The 17,460-nt window shown below is 41.2% G+C and overlaps 1 protein-coding gene across 1 annotated transcript in view; it reads right to left on the reverse strand.

Annotated features, from left to right (window-relative positions):
* Positions 1–5,934: 5,934 nt before the first annotated feature.
* The window catches only part of RASGEF1A (RasGEF domain family member 1A), a 46,989-nt gene continuing 35,463 nt past the window's right edge, over positions 5,935–17,460 (reverse strand). The window contains exons 4-13 of the mRNA XM_031063392.1: positions 15,968–16,105; positions 12,385–12,606; positions 12,030–12,104; positions 11,695–11,787; positions 9,931–10,033; positions 9,560–9,639; positions 8,758–8,949; positions 7,478–7,601; positions 7,147–7,219; positions 5,935–6,130 (exon numbers count right to left, since the gene is read on the reverse strand). Of these exons, the coding sequence (XP_030919252.1) occupies positions 6,106–6,130; positions 7,147–7,219; positions 7,478–7,601; positions 8,758–8,949; positions 9,560–9,639; positions 9,931–10,033; positions 11,695–11,787; positions 12,030–12,104; positions 12,385–12,606; positions 15,968–16,105 (1,125 nt within the window). The 3' untranslated portion in view covers positions 5,935–6,105. The remainder of the gene's footprint in view (positions 6,131–7,146; positions 7,220–7,477; positions 7,602–8,757; positions 8,950–9,559; positions 9,640–9,930; positions 10,034–11,694; positions 11,788–12,029; positions 12,105–12,384; positions 12,607–15,967; positions 16,106–17,460) is intronic.

Here is a 17,460-nt window from a genome sequence, read left to right on the forward strand (position 1 = left end):
AGTGGCAAATGTGCCCAGGCAGCAAAGTCACAGCTGTGAAACAGCAGGGAGGCTTCTCCTGTGAGGAAAAGGGGGAAAATGAGATTGTCCCAGTGTGATGGATGTGGAGGAGACAGGAGGTGAAGCTGAGCAGAGCTGTGGAAACACGAGCTAGCAGGCACAGCATGGCTTGGCCCTGTGAGAGCCTCAGCTCTTTGCACATTTCCTGCAGCCTTGTGCAAGCTTGAGTGGCTTCTTGCCGACTTCATTACAATCCATGGGGAAAATGATCCTGTTGAAGGGATAGTCTGAAGCAAAACTAAAACCCTTTGAGAGTGCTTGGTGCTCAGGAAGGCTTGGGAGAGCAGCTCTGAGACAGCTTTGGCTACTCTCAGGTTGTGACTCGCAGCTTTTCCTGGGGAGCAGCTGGGATGTTGCTCTGGCCTGTAAATGCATCCATGGAACAGATGTTGGGGGGGTGGTGTTTGTGTGCTCTTAAAAATCCTCTCAAAGTCATTTTCTTGGCTGCTGGATTATTGTGTAATTATTTTTGGAATACTTGGATACTTGAAATTTTTAAGTTGTGAAGTGAAGTAAGAGGTATATAGAAAAACAAAATGGATTTGTTTGCATCTGTCAAATTATTCATTGTTTGCTTGGATTTTTTGGTGTTGGGAGTGGTTTGTTTTTTTCCAAACTGAGGTCAGGTCATCAACGGTGAGCTATTATGTCCCCACACAAGAATAATTCACTGTTTCATGAAATTCTGGTATTGCCATAATCATCCAAAACTTCATTCAACTCCATCCCTTACAACTTGTGTTTGCTGAGTTCCTCAGTGCTCTGTTGCTGTTACTGAGGATGTGTTGTACTTTGTTCTTTGATTTGATAGATGTTTGTGGAGTGGAATATTGTTAGCAGTGTCTTCTTTGAATTGAATGTAAACAATGTTGTGTAAATATTTTAAAGGAAACTTACAGTGTTGACACTGATGGATAGCAGGATGCTATATTTAATGTAATATGCCACAGAATCAGAAGAGGCCTTAGTGTGCTCATGTGACAGGGATTAAAAAGATGTTAAGTAGTTTTCTCTGTAATGAGATTCTGCTGGAACTCATTTGACTTCTGCCCCCAAACAGAATTACATTACTTTTAAGATTGCTGATTAACCCGAAGCAGCTAGATTAGATTAGACATATTTGAAGGAAATATCCACTAAATTTCAAATTTCTTCTTTTCTGCCCTGGATTAGGTGAGGCTGTTTGAAGCTGATGCTTTGGTTTGTGTTCCCTTTCAGCTTCCTTCCAATCCTGTAAAACGGTCTCCAGGCCTAGTGCTGAAGTAGGTTTGTGAACAGGGCTCCTCTGTGTGCCCACAGACCTGGGGTTTGGCTTTTTGTTTCTCTTTGTGTGTTTAGTTTTGGTTTATTGGGGAGGTTTGGTTTCCTGGTAGGTGCTACTAATAGTTTCAAGTAACTGTGCGCTGTTTTTGCCAAAGAGCGTTTCTGACAAGACTTCTCTGTTTCGGTGCTTTTTGTTATTGGCTGTTGGGAGCCTGAGTAACCAGTACTGAGAAGGATGCATCCTAATAGATCAGAAACAGTGCATTTATTGGCTGTTGCATTTCCTGGTGGTTTGAATATCTTCCTCACCACACATCTGAAGGCAGGGCAGAGTATGCCTCAGAATGTCCAGCACTGCCTGCCTGACACAGAACTCGATTGCTTCTGATATTTCTTTACAGAAATAAACCAATATCCTTAAGTAACCTTACAGCAATTATCTGCATCCATTTTCTGTGCAAGAGCTGAATGTGCTATCAGGAAGCCATAAAAACATTGATGTGAAAAGTTGCTTATAACATTGGAAACACTAGAAATGCTTCAATTATTTATTGTTACCATGCTAGAGAGATGGTCATAATTGTTGTACCTCCACGTTACTGCAGAACTATATCCCCAAATGTGGTTCTCTCTCTTCCAAAGCCCAAGGTCCACCTTGGGAAGCAGTGAAGGACAGCAAATTGTCAGAACCTCTGTCAGAGCCCATAGGAATGTACTGGAACCTCAAAACATTCCCAGTTATCCCTGCCTTGCCAGGGACAACCATGAAAGAAGCCATTGCTAGTATTTGCATGCTTACTGGTCTGGAAACGTCCTTGATAACATGCAGTAAAAGTTGCAGATGAATTCTTTCTGCAATTTGATTTTTTAATATAAATATCTTGCTGTCCACACAGCCCTATTCAATTGCTGCAGAGAGCAAGGTCAAAACTGTGCTTCCACACACTGCTTGTAGGCTGTTCTGGATAGCCGGGAGGCTGGGGCTGCCCTGATAAAATTACATACATTGAAGGCTGAAGAGAGAAGATCTGTCAGCACATCCTCAGGAGAATTGATTTCTCCCCAAAAGATGTACTATATTAGTTGGCAGCTAACTGCTCAGCTGAATTTTGCCCTGTGAGTTATTTGCTAAAAGAAAGTTGTTTCTTGGGAATTATTAACTTGATAAATCAAATTGCTGCTAACGTAACTAAGGATACCTTCCTGGCACTGAGCTGCTGCTTGTCACACTGTGTTGTGCTCTAATAGCAGTGAAGGGCCTGGAAAGCAATTTTATTGTTTACTCTTATGCCTGTGTAAGTAGCTAATTTATCCTAATGACTGGATGGGACATAATTGGAAGTGAGTTTTCAAGGATGCAATATTCATATTAATTATGAGTGTGAACTGGCCATCAGGAAGACTCTTATCTGCTCAATCCCCTTAATGCTGGTAAACATCATTATCTTTTCTAATGAGCTGTGTTCAGCTCTGCAAGTGTGGTGTGGGTGTCTGGTTACCAAAACCATTTCCCTAGAGAGCTTCCAACAGATCAGAAATGCTTATGGGGACTTCCAGACCTCCTGCCTTTCCAAGATGTAATTTTGTTTTCTTTTTCCAAGGCTTATATCCCTGAGAAGGGAGTGGCACTGGGGCAGCAAAGCTGGATTTTGTTCACAGCTCTGTGCTTGTCTGTTCTCTGTGTCACCTTGCAGAAGGGGCTTTTTCAAGCAGGGCGTGAAAAAGGGCAGTGGTTGCAAGCAGAGGTGCTGGGGTGTTGAAATGCCAACAGAAGCTTGTCACAGGAAACCCTGCAGTCTGCTGCAGCCAGACACGTTCTGTGCTCTGCTGCTCAAAGGGTAAATACAGGGGGGAAAATGAAATTCAGCTCTTATGACAGTAGATTTTTACACAGTGGAACTGTTGAACATTTCCATTGAGAGAACAAAAATATTCTGTAGCACAGACCCTATAAAATCCATAAAATACTACTACAGCAAGAACATAAGAATGGCAGTATATTGTTGGCTTAGTGTTGCTCTTGCCTTTGCTGAAAGAAATTTAAGTATTTCATACTATAGCTTTTCAAGTCAGTAGGTGACCAGTTGGTTCACTGTGACCATGTTGCCTTCCACACCTCATTCAGCTTCTGGCTTGTGCTTTGATACATTTGCAAGGGAAAAATAACTATGGGAAAAGGTGGTCATGGTTGAAGCAATTTCTTTTTTTATTAATGCAAGCACATCCAGTCAAACACAGAATATCCTGCTTTATGGTACAGCTTTATATTTAGCATTTCAGCTCAGAATAGCAAAACACAGTATTTAAGGAATGTATCAAACTTGGGGAGGAAAATAAAAGGGAACCAATGTAGATACTGCATGGATTTCAAGTATATGCTTGGACTGATTGACCGGCAGAGTGCACATTCATGTGAAAGCTCTTTCATACATTTACAGAAAGTGTTCTAAAATTGAATTTCAAATATATATTTTTTTCCTTAAATTTTAAGCATCCCTTTTAAACTTCAATTACATAAACAAAGCTGATATACAATCCCTCATATAGTGTCTGACAATGTTACTAGCTAGAACATCTCTGAAAGTGCAAAACACTGTAATAATACAGTATAAATATTCTTACTGGAATCCAGGGCTGAAGGCCAGTACTTCAGCACAGGAAAAATAGCAGCAGGTCATAAGAATTATCCCTTCCCCTTTCTTGGGCTGTTCTTGTTAACTGTTAGTATTCTACTTCTTCTTTCCTCATGGTGTAACATGCTTTTGTTTCTCTTTGATGCCAATGCTATGGGAATAGCAAAATGTTGATTTGTCTCCTTTCCTTACATCAACTTACTCCTCGAATTTTAAGTATTTGTCAAGGGGGAAGTGAAAGAGGGAAAGCATTTTAATTTTTCACCGTGCTCCAGGGCCAATAAAGCAAATTTCTGCTAAGTGCTTGCAGATGCTGCATCAAACAGTGGCACTGCAATTGGCTGTAGGCACTCAGGCCAGGAGAGTCTGCTGGGCTGGAATAAACCAGACCCTCAGTCCAGCAAGTCTTGCCCCTTCTTCAACAGAAGGCAGAATAAGATAAACACCATCTACCTAGGGCTGGCCATTTTTAATAAGTCCTTGCAGAGGTTCTCTGCAAGGCTCTGTCAGGGAGGCTGTGACCACTGCCAGCTTCAGAGGGACTGTTTTTGTTGGATTTTTTTAATGAACAAAAAAGAAAAACCAGCCTATTAACCTGGCTCAAGTTATTAGCTCATATTCAGCCCTCAAGCCTTCGGAGGGAAAATTACTGAAAAAGAAAAGTAGGCATTTGTGGATAATAATTTGTTCATTAGACGAAACAGGTTTTAATCTGAGCCTGTTTGTTTTTCTTTCTTAACTCAGAGATCAGTTGACAAAAGTCCTAACTAAATTTTTTTTTCCTCCCTTCTTAACAGAAGCTCTTCAGGTACTTAGATAGTCAAATTAGGTGTAAACTCAGTACTAAAAGGAGAAATTAGAAATGGCAAGCATCAGTGGGTTTGCAGATCACCTCTAATTTTGGTACTGACCTGTTCAAAGGTTTGACTAATTTCTTAAAGTGTTTACCCTTAGATTTCAGTGGGTGCTGTCCCAGACAATTAATCATGGCTTGCAAAAGGCTAGAAAAGCTTACATTGAATTGTGTCTTTGTTTTAACTGTCTGTAAGTGCAAACTGGACTTTTCAAAGGAACCAATGGAATTAAATTACCAATTCACAGCAATGACCTCTTCTTAAGCTTTTTGGGAACTTTAGCCTTAACTTCAAATTGGACATCTGAGTTTACTTCCCCTTCTTCCCTGGCCCATGCTGATTTTTTGTTTTCCAAAGACTCTTTTTAGAAAAGCATATTAGGCCTGTTTTGCAGAGATTATAATTTAGGTTAGACATTCTTCTCTTTAAACATAAGAACAGAAAAAAACATTCCCTGATTTTTCAAAAGGAAAACACAAACTATTCTGACAGCCAGAATGTAAAGGATAGTTCCCAGAAGTATTAACACTTAGACATGTGTGCATCCCCTCATGTGCACACACACATACTCACACACAAACACACAGACCCAGCAGTTACCCCCTCTCATCTCTTTACATCACGTAACAAAAATAGGTTTGCTGCACCATCAGTGTTACAGGCAGGTATACTCTACTTCATGTGCCATAATTCTCCACTTTATTTAAAAAGTACATTGTAGCTGGTTTGGAGACATCCATATTTTTATTTCCCTTACTTCCAGCCCAGTCAGAAGGTACAACTACACAAGCTCAGTACCTTGTAAGGCACTATTTGCTGATGGAGGAGAGGAACAAACACTTGTGAACAATTCTGCTGATTTGAAGGAGACCCCTCATCTCAAAGCTAGGGAGACATACTGAGTGTTCTGTAGGATACTGGTCCAATGGGGTATTTAACCTGAACACTGGCTTCAGTTAGGATGTGTGTTTTAATTTGTATTTGTTTTGGTGGAAGTAATAAAAAATAAAAATTTGGATGCTGATAGAATAAGATACCATCTCCCATGATACATTTCATCTCTGAGAACAGGGCCCTGCCCTTATATTTAAAATAAAAAACCAAAACCCTTCAGTAAGTGCCTTAAGGTTGACATGTGAAATATTTACCACATTTTATTTCATAAAAGTTACTGTATGTACAAAACAGACCTCATCCAGTGAGGTCTTTCTTAGCTCAGTCCAAGTCTTTCATTCAGGTTGTAAAAACATGTCCATTACATGTGCTTTGAAGTCTGCAAATCTGATCCAAATTTCTCAGGCTCTATTAAGCAGAGTTGTCCTAAAAAACAAAGCAATAAAAAAAATTATCTATTTTCTATCCCAACAAAAAGGTTTTCATTTTTGGCAATAGATCTATCTGGCATCAGTAGCTGACAGGCTCTCTTCAAGGGATAGATTTTCAACTGCTAGAAACTGGAATAAATCTGTGCATTTCAGTAGAGAGGCTGACATTAAATGAGATGAAAATTTAACTTGCATAACATTACCCCAGGCCCCTGGATCAGCTCAGGCATGTAACACATGTTCTGTGTCTCTCATCCTAAACTACTGCAGGCTGAGCAGTGCTGGGTTCAGTGCAAGGTGCATTGCACGGGGGCTGCAAGTGAAAAGCTCACAGGGACATCCTAGGAAATGTTGGGATCAGTGGGAAAGTGGGTCTTGTCTGGGACAATGCAGTCCCCATGTGCCTGACAGAGCTCAGGGCATGCAGGCTGTGTTCATCCCCTGTGTGCTACAGATGTGTCAGATCTTCATGTTCTGCGCAATTCACAGACCTCTCTGCCTTGGTTCAGTGTTGGAAAAATTCTAATTAATTGATCTCATCATGTACATGGGAGTGGTGCTTTCCATTCTCAGGAGGATGAGGAGTCTTTGAGACTTTATCCCTTAGGGTAGGCTGACAATTACCATATTCCTAGAAATTTTCATCCTTTTATATGATTTGTAAGAGCATAGTTGTGATGAGAGCACTTTGTTAGTGTCTCTATAGGTTTGTTCCCCTGAGAAAATCATGTCTGAACACTACTACAAATGCAATTATTTTACTCTATTTGATAGCCTAAATAAGGGATATTCTCTTTCACAGCCCCAGCAGTGATCTTGCAGCCTCAACAGATCTGGCTGGAAAAGCTGTATCAAAATCCAAGCCCCACAGAAATTTTTTCAGATTTAAATTTTGAAGGAAAAATAACAGTATAATGGTTTTAAGCTGGGTATGCAAATAGGACAGAAGAAGCTGATGGTTACATGCCTCTGTGTCTGCAGAAAGACTCATGTTCTGAGGAAGCTTCATACCTGAGTGTTTTCCAGCTGTCTTTTTCCATGTGGTTTTCTGGACCTTCACTTTCAAAGGATGCAATGAACAGAGCTGGGGAGAAAAAAAGTAGCAACAATTAGATACATGAGTTCTTTACCTGAGGGAAAAAATCCAAGGGTTACAATATAGCAGATGTAACTTTTCAGTCTTCATTATGAAATTTGTTCTCATCAGAAGCCAACAGAAAAAGTGATAACACTTAAGAAATTACTAAGAAAATACAGTTTTGCATGTATATATTTTTCACCTGCATATTTTGGATTTTAACGCGTAGAAAGACTCACTATAATGTTCAACAAAGGATTTTACCTTCTTCACTATAAATAGGTGCTGTGAGTAGATAGGTCTGGATTTTCTTGTCTTTTTCAAAAGGACACTCAACCTGCTTCCATGTCAGGAAATCATGAATCTGTCTTGAAATTTCCCAGAACTTCTGCATGAAGTAATTAAAAGAGTATTATTAAAATAGAATTTGTTTTCTTTGAAATATTAGTTCATTTCTATTTCAGAGCCTCTCAGTCTTATTCTTTATGCTGCTTTTCTTATTGTCCCTTACTCAGACTTACATGGAATTGGTCACAGCACCAGCCTGACAGAATTCAGGAGTATTTGGACAATGCTGTCAGGCACATGGTGTGACTCTTGGGGTGGTGCTGTGCAGCACTGGGAGTTGGGCTTGGTGATCCCTGTGGGTCCCTTCCAACTCTGTGTATTCTGGGATTCCTTGCTATCCTATCTTCTTATGGTTCCCCTCATTTCCCCCTCTTGCTGCTAGTTCCTCATCTGCTGCCAGCCTCAAGTTTAGGACAGTGTTATTTCAGCCCACCATCTGATCTTTTGCCTTCAGGTTTTTTCATCATCAACCTTTCCTTCCTATATAATAGTGCCTATTTTCTGTGTGGAGTGTCTAAATTCCTGTGACTGGAACTGGACAGTAAATAGTTTATTAGCTTTACTTTTTACATTTCCAAACTTCAATTTAAATGAAATGTGACACACCTGATATTTTCAGAAAGCACTCTCTAAGTTTGGGAAATCACAGTAAAGTATAGACACATTTAGATATCCTTTCCTTCCTAGGATTTTAAGAAATCTGTAATTACTCAGGGTTTGCCCTGCACCTTCTAAATCTGTAATTACTCAGGGTTTGCCCTGTATCTTCTGTGTGCCCCCCTCCACTTACACAGCCTTAATTATGACAATACAATTTTTTCCAGAAGTTCTTTTGACAGACTGTGGTCACTTGGACATGCATGTTTATTAACTGGGGAGAGAACCCAGAAGCTGCAGAACCTCCCTTGCAGACCTGATACACCCCATTGCAGCCAGCCAAACTGAGGAGGTGAAATCAGCTAAGGCTGATGCCTCAGCCTGGAGTGACCTGTTAAATTTGGTCAGATATGATGGCTTGCTGCCACAGAAAAGCAACTGCTGGCTTTCCCGGAATTTGATTCCAATCAACTGCCCTGGGTCTGACACTGTTTGGTGGTGCCCACGCGGGCACTGTGGGAACGGGTGATGCACTGAGCTCAGGCTGCAGCACAGCAGGTTCGGGTGGCAGAGCAGTCTGGGCAGCAGCAGGGGCCCACCTTGAAGTTGATCTGCCCGTTGGGCAGGCGGTTGGTGTGGATCTTGTGCAGGAAGTAGATGTCCTTGATGAAGAGGTTGAAGACGGGGATGACGATCTTCTCGCGGCTGCTGTGGGCGCCCTGCGAGCGCTGCGCCGCGCCCTGCAGCGCCGTGCGGTAGTTGCAGAAGTTGCTGGATGGGTCCATGTGGTGCTGGTTTTATACAGGGGGAAAAGGCAGACAAGTAATACCTGTTTCTAAGAATTAAAAGCTTTGCTCTAGCCATCAGAGTTTATTCTTTCTAATTTCATTTGGTCCCTATTTAAATTTTCAAGGTAGGGTACCTTTATACTGATCAGGTCTGGGTGCAGGTTTTTATAACTTCTACCTTGCTTGGAAGGAGGGCTCTGTACTGCCTTTGCGTCTATTCAATGAACAAAGCAGACCGAAAGAAAATCATAAATGACTCTCTGGGGGGAAAAACCAAAATTCTCCTTCGCTGTCACCTCTGTTTCTGATGATGGTTTCAATCAGGTTCTGTTTCCATGCAGGTCTCCACTAGGTGGAGTCCTCCAATTGGTTTTAAGGGCAGCATTCACTGGAGTTGAAACTGCCTCGAAGTTAAATTGGCAAAAATACTCTAGGGAGAAATAATCTAGAGAGAGCTGGCATCCACTTTTCATTGCAGACAAGTAGAGATTTTGAAATGGAGGAAACACTCTCACAACGTTTGTGTGCTGGTGACCACTGACACAGTAGCTAGCAGAGGTTTGGATGAAACTATTTGGTGGATTTCTACATGAAGCCAAAACATTATACATACCTCTAAAACATCAAATTTGGCTGTTTTGACCTTGGACCAGGTTTTCTTTAACCGTGCCACAGGGCTCAGGTTCATGCCAGCTGAATGCAGGGAGAGAGGAGACCAAGAAACAACTCAGTTGAAAAAATACTGGGCTAAAATAACTGGGCTTATGTATCACCACCACACATTCTGGGAGGTGTCTCAGGCTGACAAGCAGAAGCTGCAGCTGAAGCTCACCCACCCACACATGAATGTGTCAGTGGCAGACACTGTCCCTGGGGAAGGGTGCATGCTGATGTGCTCGGCCAATTCAGGGCAAGTGTGAGCAGTCCTGCCAGTCAGGTTGTGAAATGGAGATGCCTTTTGCCATCTGTGCTAAGGATACTCACAGATAATAGCCATCATGGAGTTGAAATTTCCAATGTTGAAGCATTCTCTTGCCACATCAATGAAAAATTCCACCATTCTTGTACGCTGCTTTTTCTTTACAACCTGGAGAAACACCCAAGAAGCAAGGGATGGTTTGAATTTTGGATAGGATGTCCAGCCAAAGGCACTGGAGCAGATTCAGTGAATAGACATTTCAAGACTTTGTCCAGCTAAATCTTAATATAGGCTTTGGGATTTTTTGTTAAGAATAATTTTTAATAAACAGCAGAAATATTTGGGATGACTACCAATTACTTGTGTAGCTCTGAGGGAGTGCACATCTTTGTTTATACAGAGAAGTCCATGTCTTGGGCAATTCTGTTTAAACAAGCTGGATACTTTCAGCAATTTCCTGTTACTGGAAAAGGAAGATAATGTGACACTGCTATCAGAATATATGCAAAACATTTAAACCCCTCAAAAAGGGGGTGAAGCATGAGATAGACTTAAAGTCAGGGGCATGGAACCTAAATGTGAGAGAAAGCAACTGCCACATCCTGCTTTTCTGGTTCTGCTACATGTACTCCTGAATGACCTGTTGAGAGCAGGCAGTGAGGATGAGCAAATACACAAATTCCCACCCACACAAAGGTGCACAGGATCAAGCAACTGATGCTGAGCATCTCATCTGCAAATTCTTTTATAAACTCCAAAGCAAAATTAATTATTGCCTGGAATTGCATTAATTCATGAAAATATTTTCCCTGTTTAAACCTAAAAGTTCTCTCTGGCTTATATAAAAATGGCTCCTAAGCAGTGACTACAGAATCTCTGGCCCAAGTACTTAAGTTTCTGTCATATTAAAAGAAAATGGTTCAGTAGTCAAAGGTCTGGCTTAGCCCTCAGTGTGCTAAAACCTTTCTTTGATGGTTTCTTAAATGTACAAGCCCTACCAGCCAGCTCTGGAAGTGTCTTGGTGTGCCTCTGCAATACATTTCTGAGAGCAGGAAATCTTAAGAGATTAGGATCAGTACACTGGACTTCATGAAAATGCAGCAGCCATTGGGATTTCCGTGGAAGGACCACTGACCAAGCAGGAATAGGAAAAAATAATTCCAATTTGCTAGAACTGGAATTAATAGAAATCTAAAAAATCATAATAAGAAGCTAAAAAGAGAACACACATGGAAAAAAAAAAAGGTTTCTGGGGCAGTTTTCTTCCATTTCTTTGCCTATTATATGACAGAAGTTACCTTAACCTCTAAGTAAGGTTATTCCTCCTCTCTTACTTTTTTTAAACTTTCTAGCAGTACACTTTCTTTCTAGATTTTAAAGAAAGTTTATTCTTGATTTTCCTATAATGAATGTTGTATGAATAAAATGAATTTATATAGATTTAAAAATTAATATATCACAGTGCTAATGTTATCTAAATGCAGTGGAAGGACAGCTGTTTATTGGTAAATCTGCATTTAAAGAGCAGTGTTTTTAAGAATCTTTTGCTGTATTTAAAAAAAAAGATAAATCCTAAAGAGCTCCCAGCTCAGTCCACACAAGTTCCATTTCACTGCATGACTAATGCAGCTGCACAAAATTAAGGAATATATGCAAAGTCAAACACAGCCTTGAACTCTTAATCATATGAGCATGCAAATAATTTAATGCTTGAATAATGCTATTATCTTTAATTGCACTGCTAATGTGTAAATCTCATTTAGACCACTGCTTGCCTCTTGTCCTTAAGGCAGGATCCCTTTGCTATCTGGTTTTCTGTGCACACCTACCCGACAAATCTCTGTAGCCACCAGCATGCTGAGACAATTGAACCAATTGTCATAGGCCTCCAAATTATAGGTTTTGGTCACATCACTTCGGCACTGTAAGAGAACAGGTCACCTGTTAAACCTCTCCTGTAGCATTATAAAGCCAAAGTTTGCCAAAGGATAAACTTGCTTTTCACATCTTGACAAAATCTTGTTGTACGTGTTTTAAGGCATGAGCTTAAAGAAGCTTAGGAAATGTCAGTCTTTCTTGCACAGGGTAAACTCAAATTATGGAGTTATTATTCTTTACCCTGGTTCATCTCTGTTTCTTTTTCCCTCTGTACACCTTTTTGTACCTTGTGATTATCCAGGGAGTCCATGTGGCTGACAATCTGCATCAGATCCTCTGGATAAATGTTGCTCACCCTTTCCTGTGTTTGGAGAGAGGAGAGATTGTCATTGTACAGACAAACGGAGTTCTGTGAAAACAAATCAAAGTCAGGAGAACATTTAGGTAACTTTATCTTCCTAGAGCGAGGTGCTTTTATCAGTGTGTCTAACTGGTCTTGTTCATAACTTGACTTGGTATTTTTTTATTAAAACACTGGAGGCTCTCAGTGAAGCCACGGCCAAACTCATATTGATGAGTATGTTAATAATGTTAATATTTATTAAATAGCAAGCAGAAGTCTCCGCCCCAGTCAGCCTCACCAGCTCGATGTAGGTCAGCTGCTGTGCCAGGATCAGAGGGTCACAGCACACACTCAGGATGTCCTTCTGGGTTGACTGGGGCTTGGTTTTGAGGATGGTGCCCTTGTCAGTGACAGGCTGCCGGAATTTCTCTCTGATTTCCTGGTACTGGCTCCGTGCAGAAAGGGCCATCAGGAGATTCTGTGTCATCTGGCTAATGATCTTTTTCACTGTTCCATTTTCCTAAGCAGAAGGGAGAAACAACAACTGCTGAAAACCTTTAGCTATTGCAGACATGGATCACCAGAGAATTTCTGCCTGGGAAAAATAAATGCCTATTATCCAATTTCTTTCATCTTTTCTGAGCTGATCATTCTGTGACAAATGACCTTGTCCTAAATACCCACACAACTCCATAATGACACTGTTCTGCCTGCCTGCCTTCCCAGCTCTGCTTGGCTTGGCTGGCTGGTCTGCTCCTTTGGGGAGTGCCCCATTTCAAAGGCATCTGTGTCAGCAGCTGGAGTGGGCATGTGAAAGGTGCTGCAGCTGCTTGCACAAGGCTTCCTGGAACCTCTGTGCAGCAAGGGCCAAAAACTCTCATTCTGATCAGACCCACTGATGAATCCAGTCTGTCTAGCCCAAGCAGAATCCAGGGAATTCACATAGTGTCCAGGGATATACCCCTACAATATCCTAACTTAGCTTTGAACAGCTAAGTATCCAAATATTTATGTAAGAGCACAATATACATCATGTTCTCACACAACTAAGATGCCTTTCCTGTTTATCGTGTGCAGATTTTAAACACAAGATTTGTAAGGATTCATTGAAAGTTAAAGCCACAGGAACACGATCCATCTGCTCAGTGTTTTGACAGCTAAGGTGATTATTTTTCTGCCATTGTGTCCTGTAGACATTTCTCTGAGATCACCCCCAAAGAGCTAACTTGATTGCTTTCCTACTCCCCCATCCTGTCTGCTACTGCTTTAAGTGACCCAGGTTTCTTCTGCTGCTAGGAGAATTAATTCAACCAGACAGTCCTTTTCCTCACAGAATCACTCTCTTGCTTTCATGTAAATTACTTTTCTTGAAGTTAACCACAAGGTTCACTTCTGCCAGTCCTCACTAGACAGAACTGCAATGAATCTGTGACCATTCAAAGGAGCCACTGCTGTGCAGTGATGACTGAAATTATGCAGCAGATGTGGGAGATGACTACCAAATACTTGTATATTGCCTGTTATAATTAAGCAATAATGGTGTCAGAATGGTGCTTTACAAGGCAATAATCTGAGTCCCAAGTGAAATCAAATGAAAAGCTGAAGGCAGTGTAGCTCATCTTGAGGCTGGATTACTGCTGAACAGCAGCTGTCTGGAGTCATTTCTGATACTGTGCTACAAGTGTTCAGAAATGCCAAGGGAGCCTGGTGGAGGGGACTAAAACAAAGCAGAATTCTCTCATACTGAGCTTTCCACTGTGAGTGGTTTGCCTTCAGCCACTGTGCCTGACTTGCCCATGTGTCTGGGAGGAAGCAGACCTGCTGACAGGGTTGCAGAAAATGACACTTGAGGATAGGTGAGAGTATTGCAGATATTATGTAAAAGTGAGGAAAGAAACTCAGACATGAAAAGCTGTGGCTTACTTAAGCTATTATGAATTCATTAGCATCTTAATGCTTAGACAGTTGTCCTTAAGAGTTTCAGCAGTTTCCTTTCATTACTAGTTTTATCCTGCTTTTCCCTACAACTTTGGAAGATAAGTCAGTGACTGTACAATGACTTGTACCTGTTTGAGTTAATTTTTACTGACTTTGGGGTGCAATCCTGGCTGTAGCTTTTTGGTGTGCTGATATCACCAGGACAACACCTGACTGCTTTGTGTGAGTTCTCAGGTGACTTCTTCTACCTTTATGTATGAAGAATAGTGTCCTAAGGGGATTTGAAAAAGCTTTAAAATACAAAATAAACCCCCAGCCTTTACCATAATTCCATGCTGAAGCATAATTCAATGTGCTAACAAAAACTTAAGAGTGAGAGCTGCTTTTTGTCAGTGTCAAATTAGTATTTCCTAGGGGTCAGATGAAGCACAGCTCTCCATTGGTGAACTTTGATTAGCCTTGTTAAGGGGGTAAATGAGGTGGTGCTGTAATTAATGGATGCCATCAGATGCCTCAGACACCACAGCATGGAGCCATCCCACAAAGATGGGTTTTTCTCAAATGACCATTATTCATACATAGGAGTGGGAAGGAAGAGGGAGAAAGAAAGGGCACAACTCTTTTTCTAGTTCAAAGTAGCAGACAAATTAAACACTAAGACAGAGATGTTAAATAAACCTCTGCCAAGTCTCCTTTCACAGTGCTGTCTCTGGCAGCATCCGCCCCTTGGCCCTTGTCTGCAAGGAGAAGAGAAGGCTGTAGTCCTGTTTCCTCTTCCCCTCCTCCTGGGGCACTGACATTCTCATCCAGCACTCACATAAACAGCTCTGCTGATGCAACAAAACTGATGTACTTCCTTCACCTCACTCTGCTGTCCTAGCCCTGACTCGTGCCCTGCTGTCAGACCTGTTGTTCTTCATTTTCTCTCTACTTGAATCAACAAAAGCACATAATACAACTGTCTTCCTGGTTCCTCCTAATTGTTCTCAAAAGTATCTTGAAGTTGTGGGTTTAAAAACAAAAAGAAGCTTCTACTTCTACAGAAGTAAGACTTCACATTTGTACAAGCACTTTACAACTAATTCTCTTGTCGTTCTTGATTATACTCTTCCTTCTGTCTATTGCTGTTAACAGTGATTTTCTCAAGGAACAGAAAGTGTAGGCTTTGTGAATGTTGGGAAAGAGCCAAAACTAACCAAAAAACCCCAACAACCCCCCTCCCCTGGCCCCATTGCCCCCCTCCAAAAAATTATCACCCCTTGTTTTATTCCAATTCACTTTATCTGTTTACTTTAGAAGGTTTTTTCAAGGCCTAGTTTTCTTCAGAGGCTAGAAACTCAGAGCTGTTAAGACTGGGGAGGGACTAGCTAGCAGAGCTCAAAGATAACTTCTTTGTGGAAATACTGTGCCTGTCACCTGAAACATTGCAATAAACCAGCTGCTTTTTATTGCTTTTTATTGTTAGAAGCTGGGAATGAGCTGCTAAATAATAAACACCTTCACCTTGGCCAAGAGTACATGTGATACAGCTAGCTGGTGTGTCTTGCAGAACTTAGACATACAGAGCAGTGACAATGTACAAAGGATTGTAATGTACAAAGTATGTCATGTACAATGTACAAAGGATGGTCTGTAATTCAGTATTAAATCCTCTTGAGCCATTCTAGTTACTATCCTTTCTCCTTTTGCACATAGTCATTTTTCATATTGCCAGGACCATTTTCTCTCTTCTCCTTACATGTGGTGATTAGATGTAGACAGTTCCTGCTAATGCACCATTAAGTCCATCAGGCAGCCCATGTCCTGTGGTTACCCTGACAACTCAGCAAGTGCTGCTGTGGTTCATTTAGGAAATGCTGCCTGCCTGCAGGACTGCACAGAACATAACACAGTTCATGGAACAGTTGACAAATACTGCTTTAGCACTTCTCTTCCACCCCTACCTCATCACATTGTGTGATCCTGTGAGCAATCTCCTTCAACTCTTTCATGGATTTTTCATCTTGGAAATCATAGGGGAAAGTTTCAGTCCATTCCTTCAGGAGCTGAATGATTTTGGCAGCGAAGGATTTTAGTTTTGCCTAGAAAGAAACAATGAGTTGGTTACTCATCACAGACCTGTTTGACTGCAGATTAATTGGCTGATAAAGGTTCACAGAGATCTAGAGACACCCTTGAAAATACCTTGCATTAATAGTAAGTGATGGGGACAAAAAAAAGAACATATTTAACTGTGCACTAGATTCCTAAATAGTATCATTTAGCCTCCTTTCATGATAGCTTGGTAATGTCTCCTACCGAACACTGTGAAGGCATTTTCAAGGTGAGTTGTATAAAACCAGGAGGAAGACAGAACAGTTCAAGTGACTTGTTTAACTGAAGTCCACAGGGTTTAAGCTGATTTGTGCCATCTGAGGCAGCAGTACTGCAGTGTTTGAATTCACATGTGTACAGACCACAGTACTCTACCAACCATGTTCATGAGAAACATTCACAAAGACATTTCAGTTCTATAGAATTTATCAGACCATCCAGGCTGAGCTGTATATGAAATAAATGAATGTCAGGAAAGACGTGTGTGTTCTCTCCATGATGTCTCAATCCAAACAGACTTTGACAATAAAAGGTATTGGCTTCTGTTCAAATGGCTATCAACCACAGAAAGGGCAGAGAGAGTATTTTTCTAATTTTTTTTGATTACCTGTGAATCTTTTAAGGTTTTTAATTAGTTAGACCTGAATTGGGTGCCAATTACTCCCCTCTCCATTGCATCAATGGACAGCAGCATCAATACATCCAAGGGAGCAGTCTTGGAAAATTGGGAGTGTGACTGCTAAGGGCACTTGTAATGAACAAGAAGAATCAAACCTTAATTTAGGTTATATTTATCCTCCTACCCAGCTTGTGATGCACTGAGGAAAAAGAGGAAGCTCTGTTTGTGTTCCCTGCCCAGCTGTGTGAGTGCAGAGGTCCCTGAAGGCAGCAGCTCCCTGTCCCCAGCCCAGCCCTTTGGGGACAGGAGGGCACCCAGCATGGCACTGCCACCTCAGGAAACTGAGGGAGAATGAGAGAGGGAATGTCTCCAAATACTAGTAGCAGCTCCTGCCAAAACAGCATCTCATCATGGTATGCCCCAGTTTATCTAATCAAAACCAAAGGTCATTAATAATCATTGATAAGGAACTTTGTAGTTAAACCATGCACCCTTCAATCCTCAATGTGACAATTAGCCAGTGCCTCCTTGTCAGTCTAGAGGGAATTTTCTTGGGTTGTTTTGTTTTTTTTTAAGGCCTGTAAAGTGCTAGCATGCATTTCCTACCTGTTTTTATTGACAGCATTTAATTGATGCTGCTAATGAGATAAACACAGAATTGCTGCGTAGGGAGGGCAAAAACAAAACATCCCCACTCAGTTTGCCAGCAGAGTCTTTGCATTC

Source organism: Geospiza fortis, unplaced genomic scaffold (assembly GCF_000277835.1).
Source record: "Geospiza fortis unplaced genomic scaffold, GeoFor_1.0 scaffold130, whole genome shotgun sequence".
Taxonomy (NCBI): domain Eukaryota; kingdom Metazoa; phylum Chordata; class Aves; order Passeriformes; family Thraupidae; genus Geospiza; species Geospiza fortis.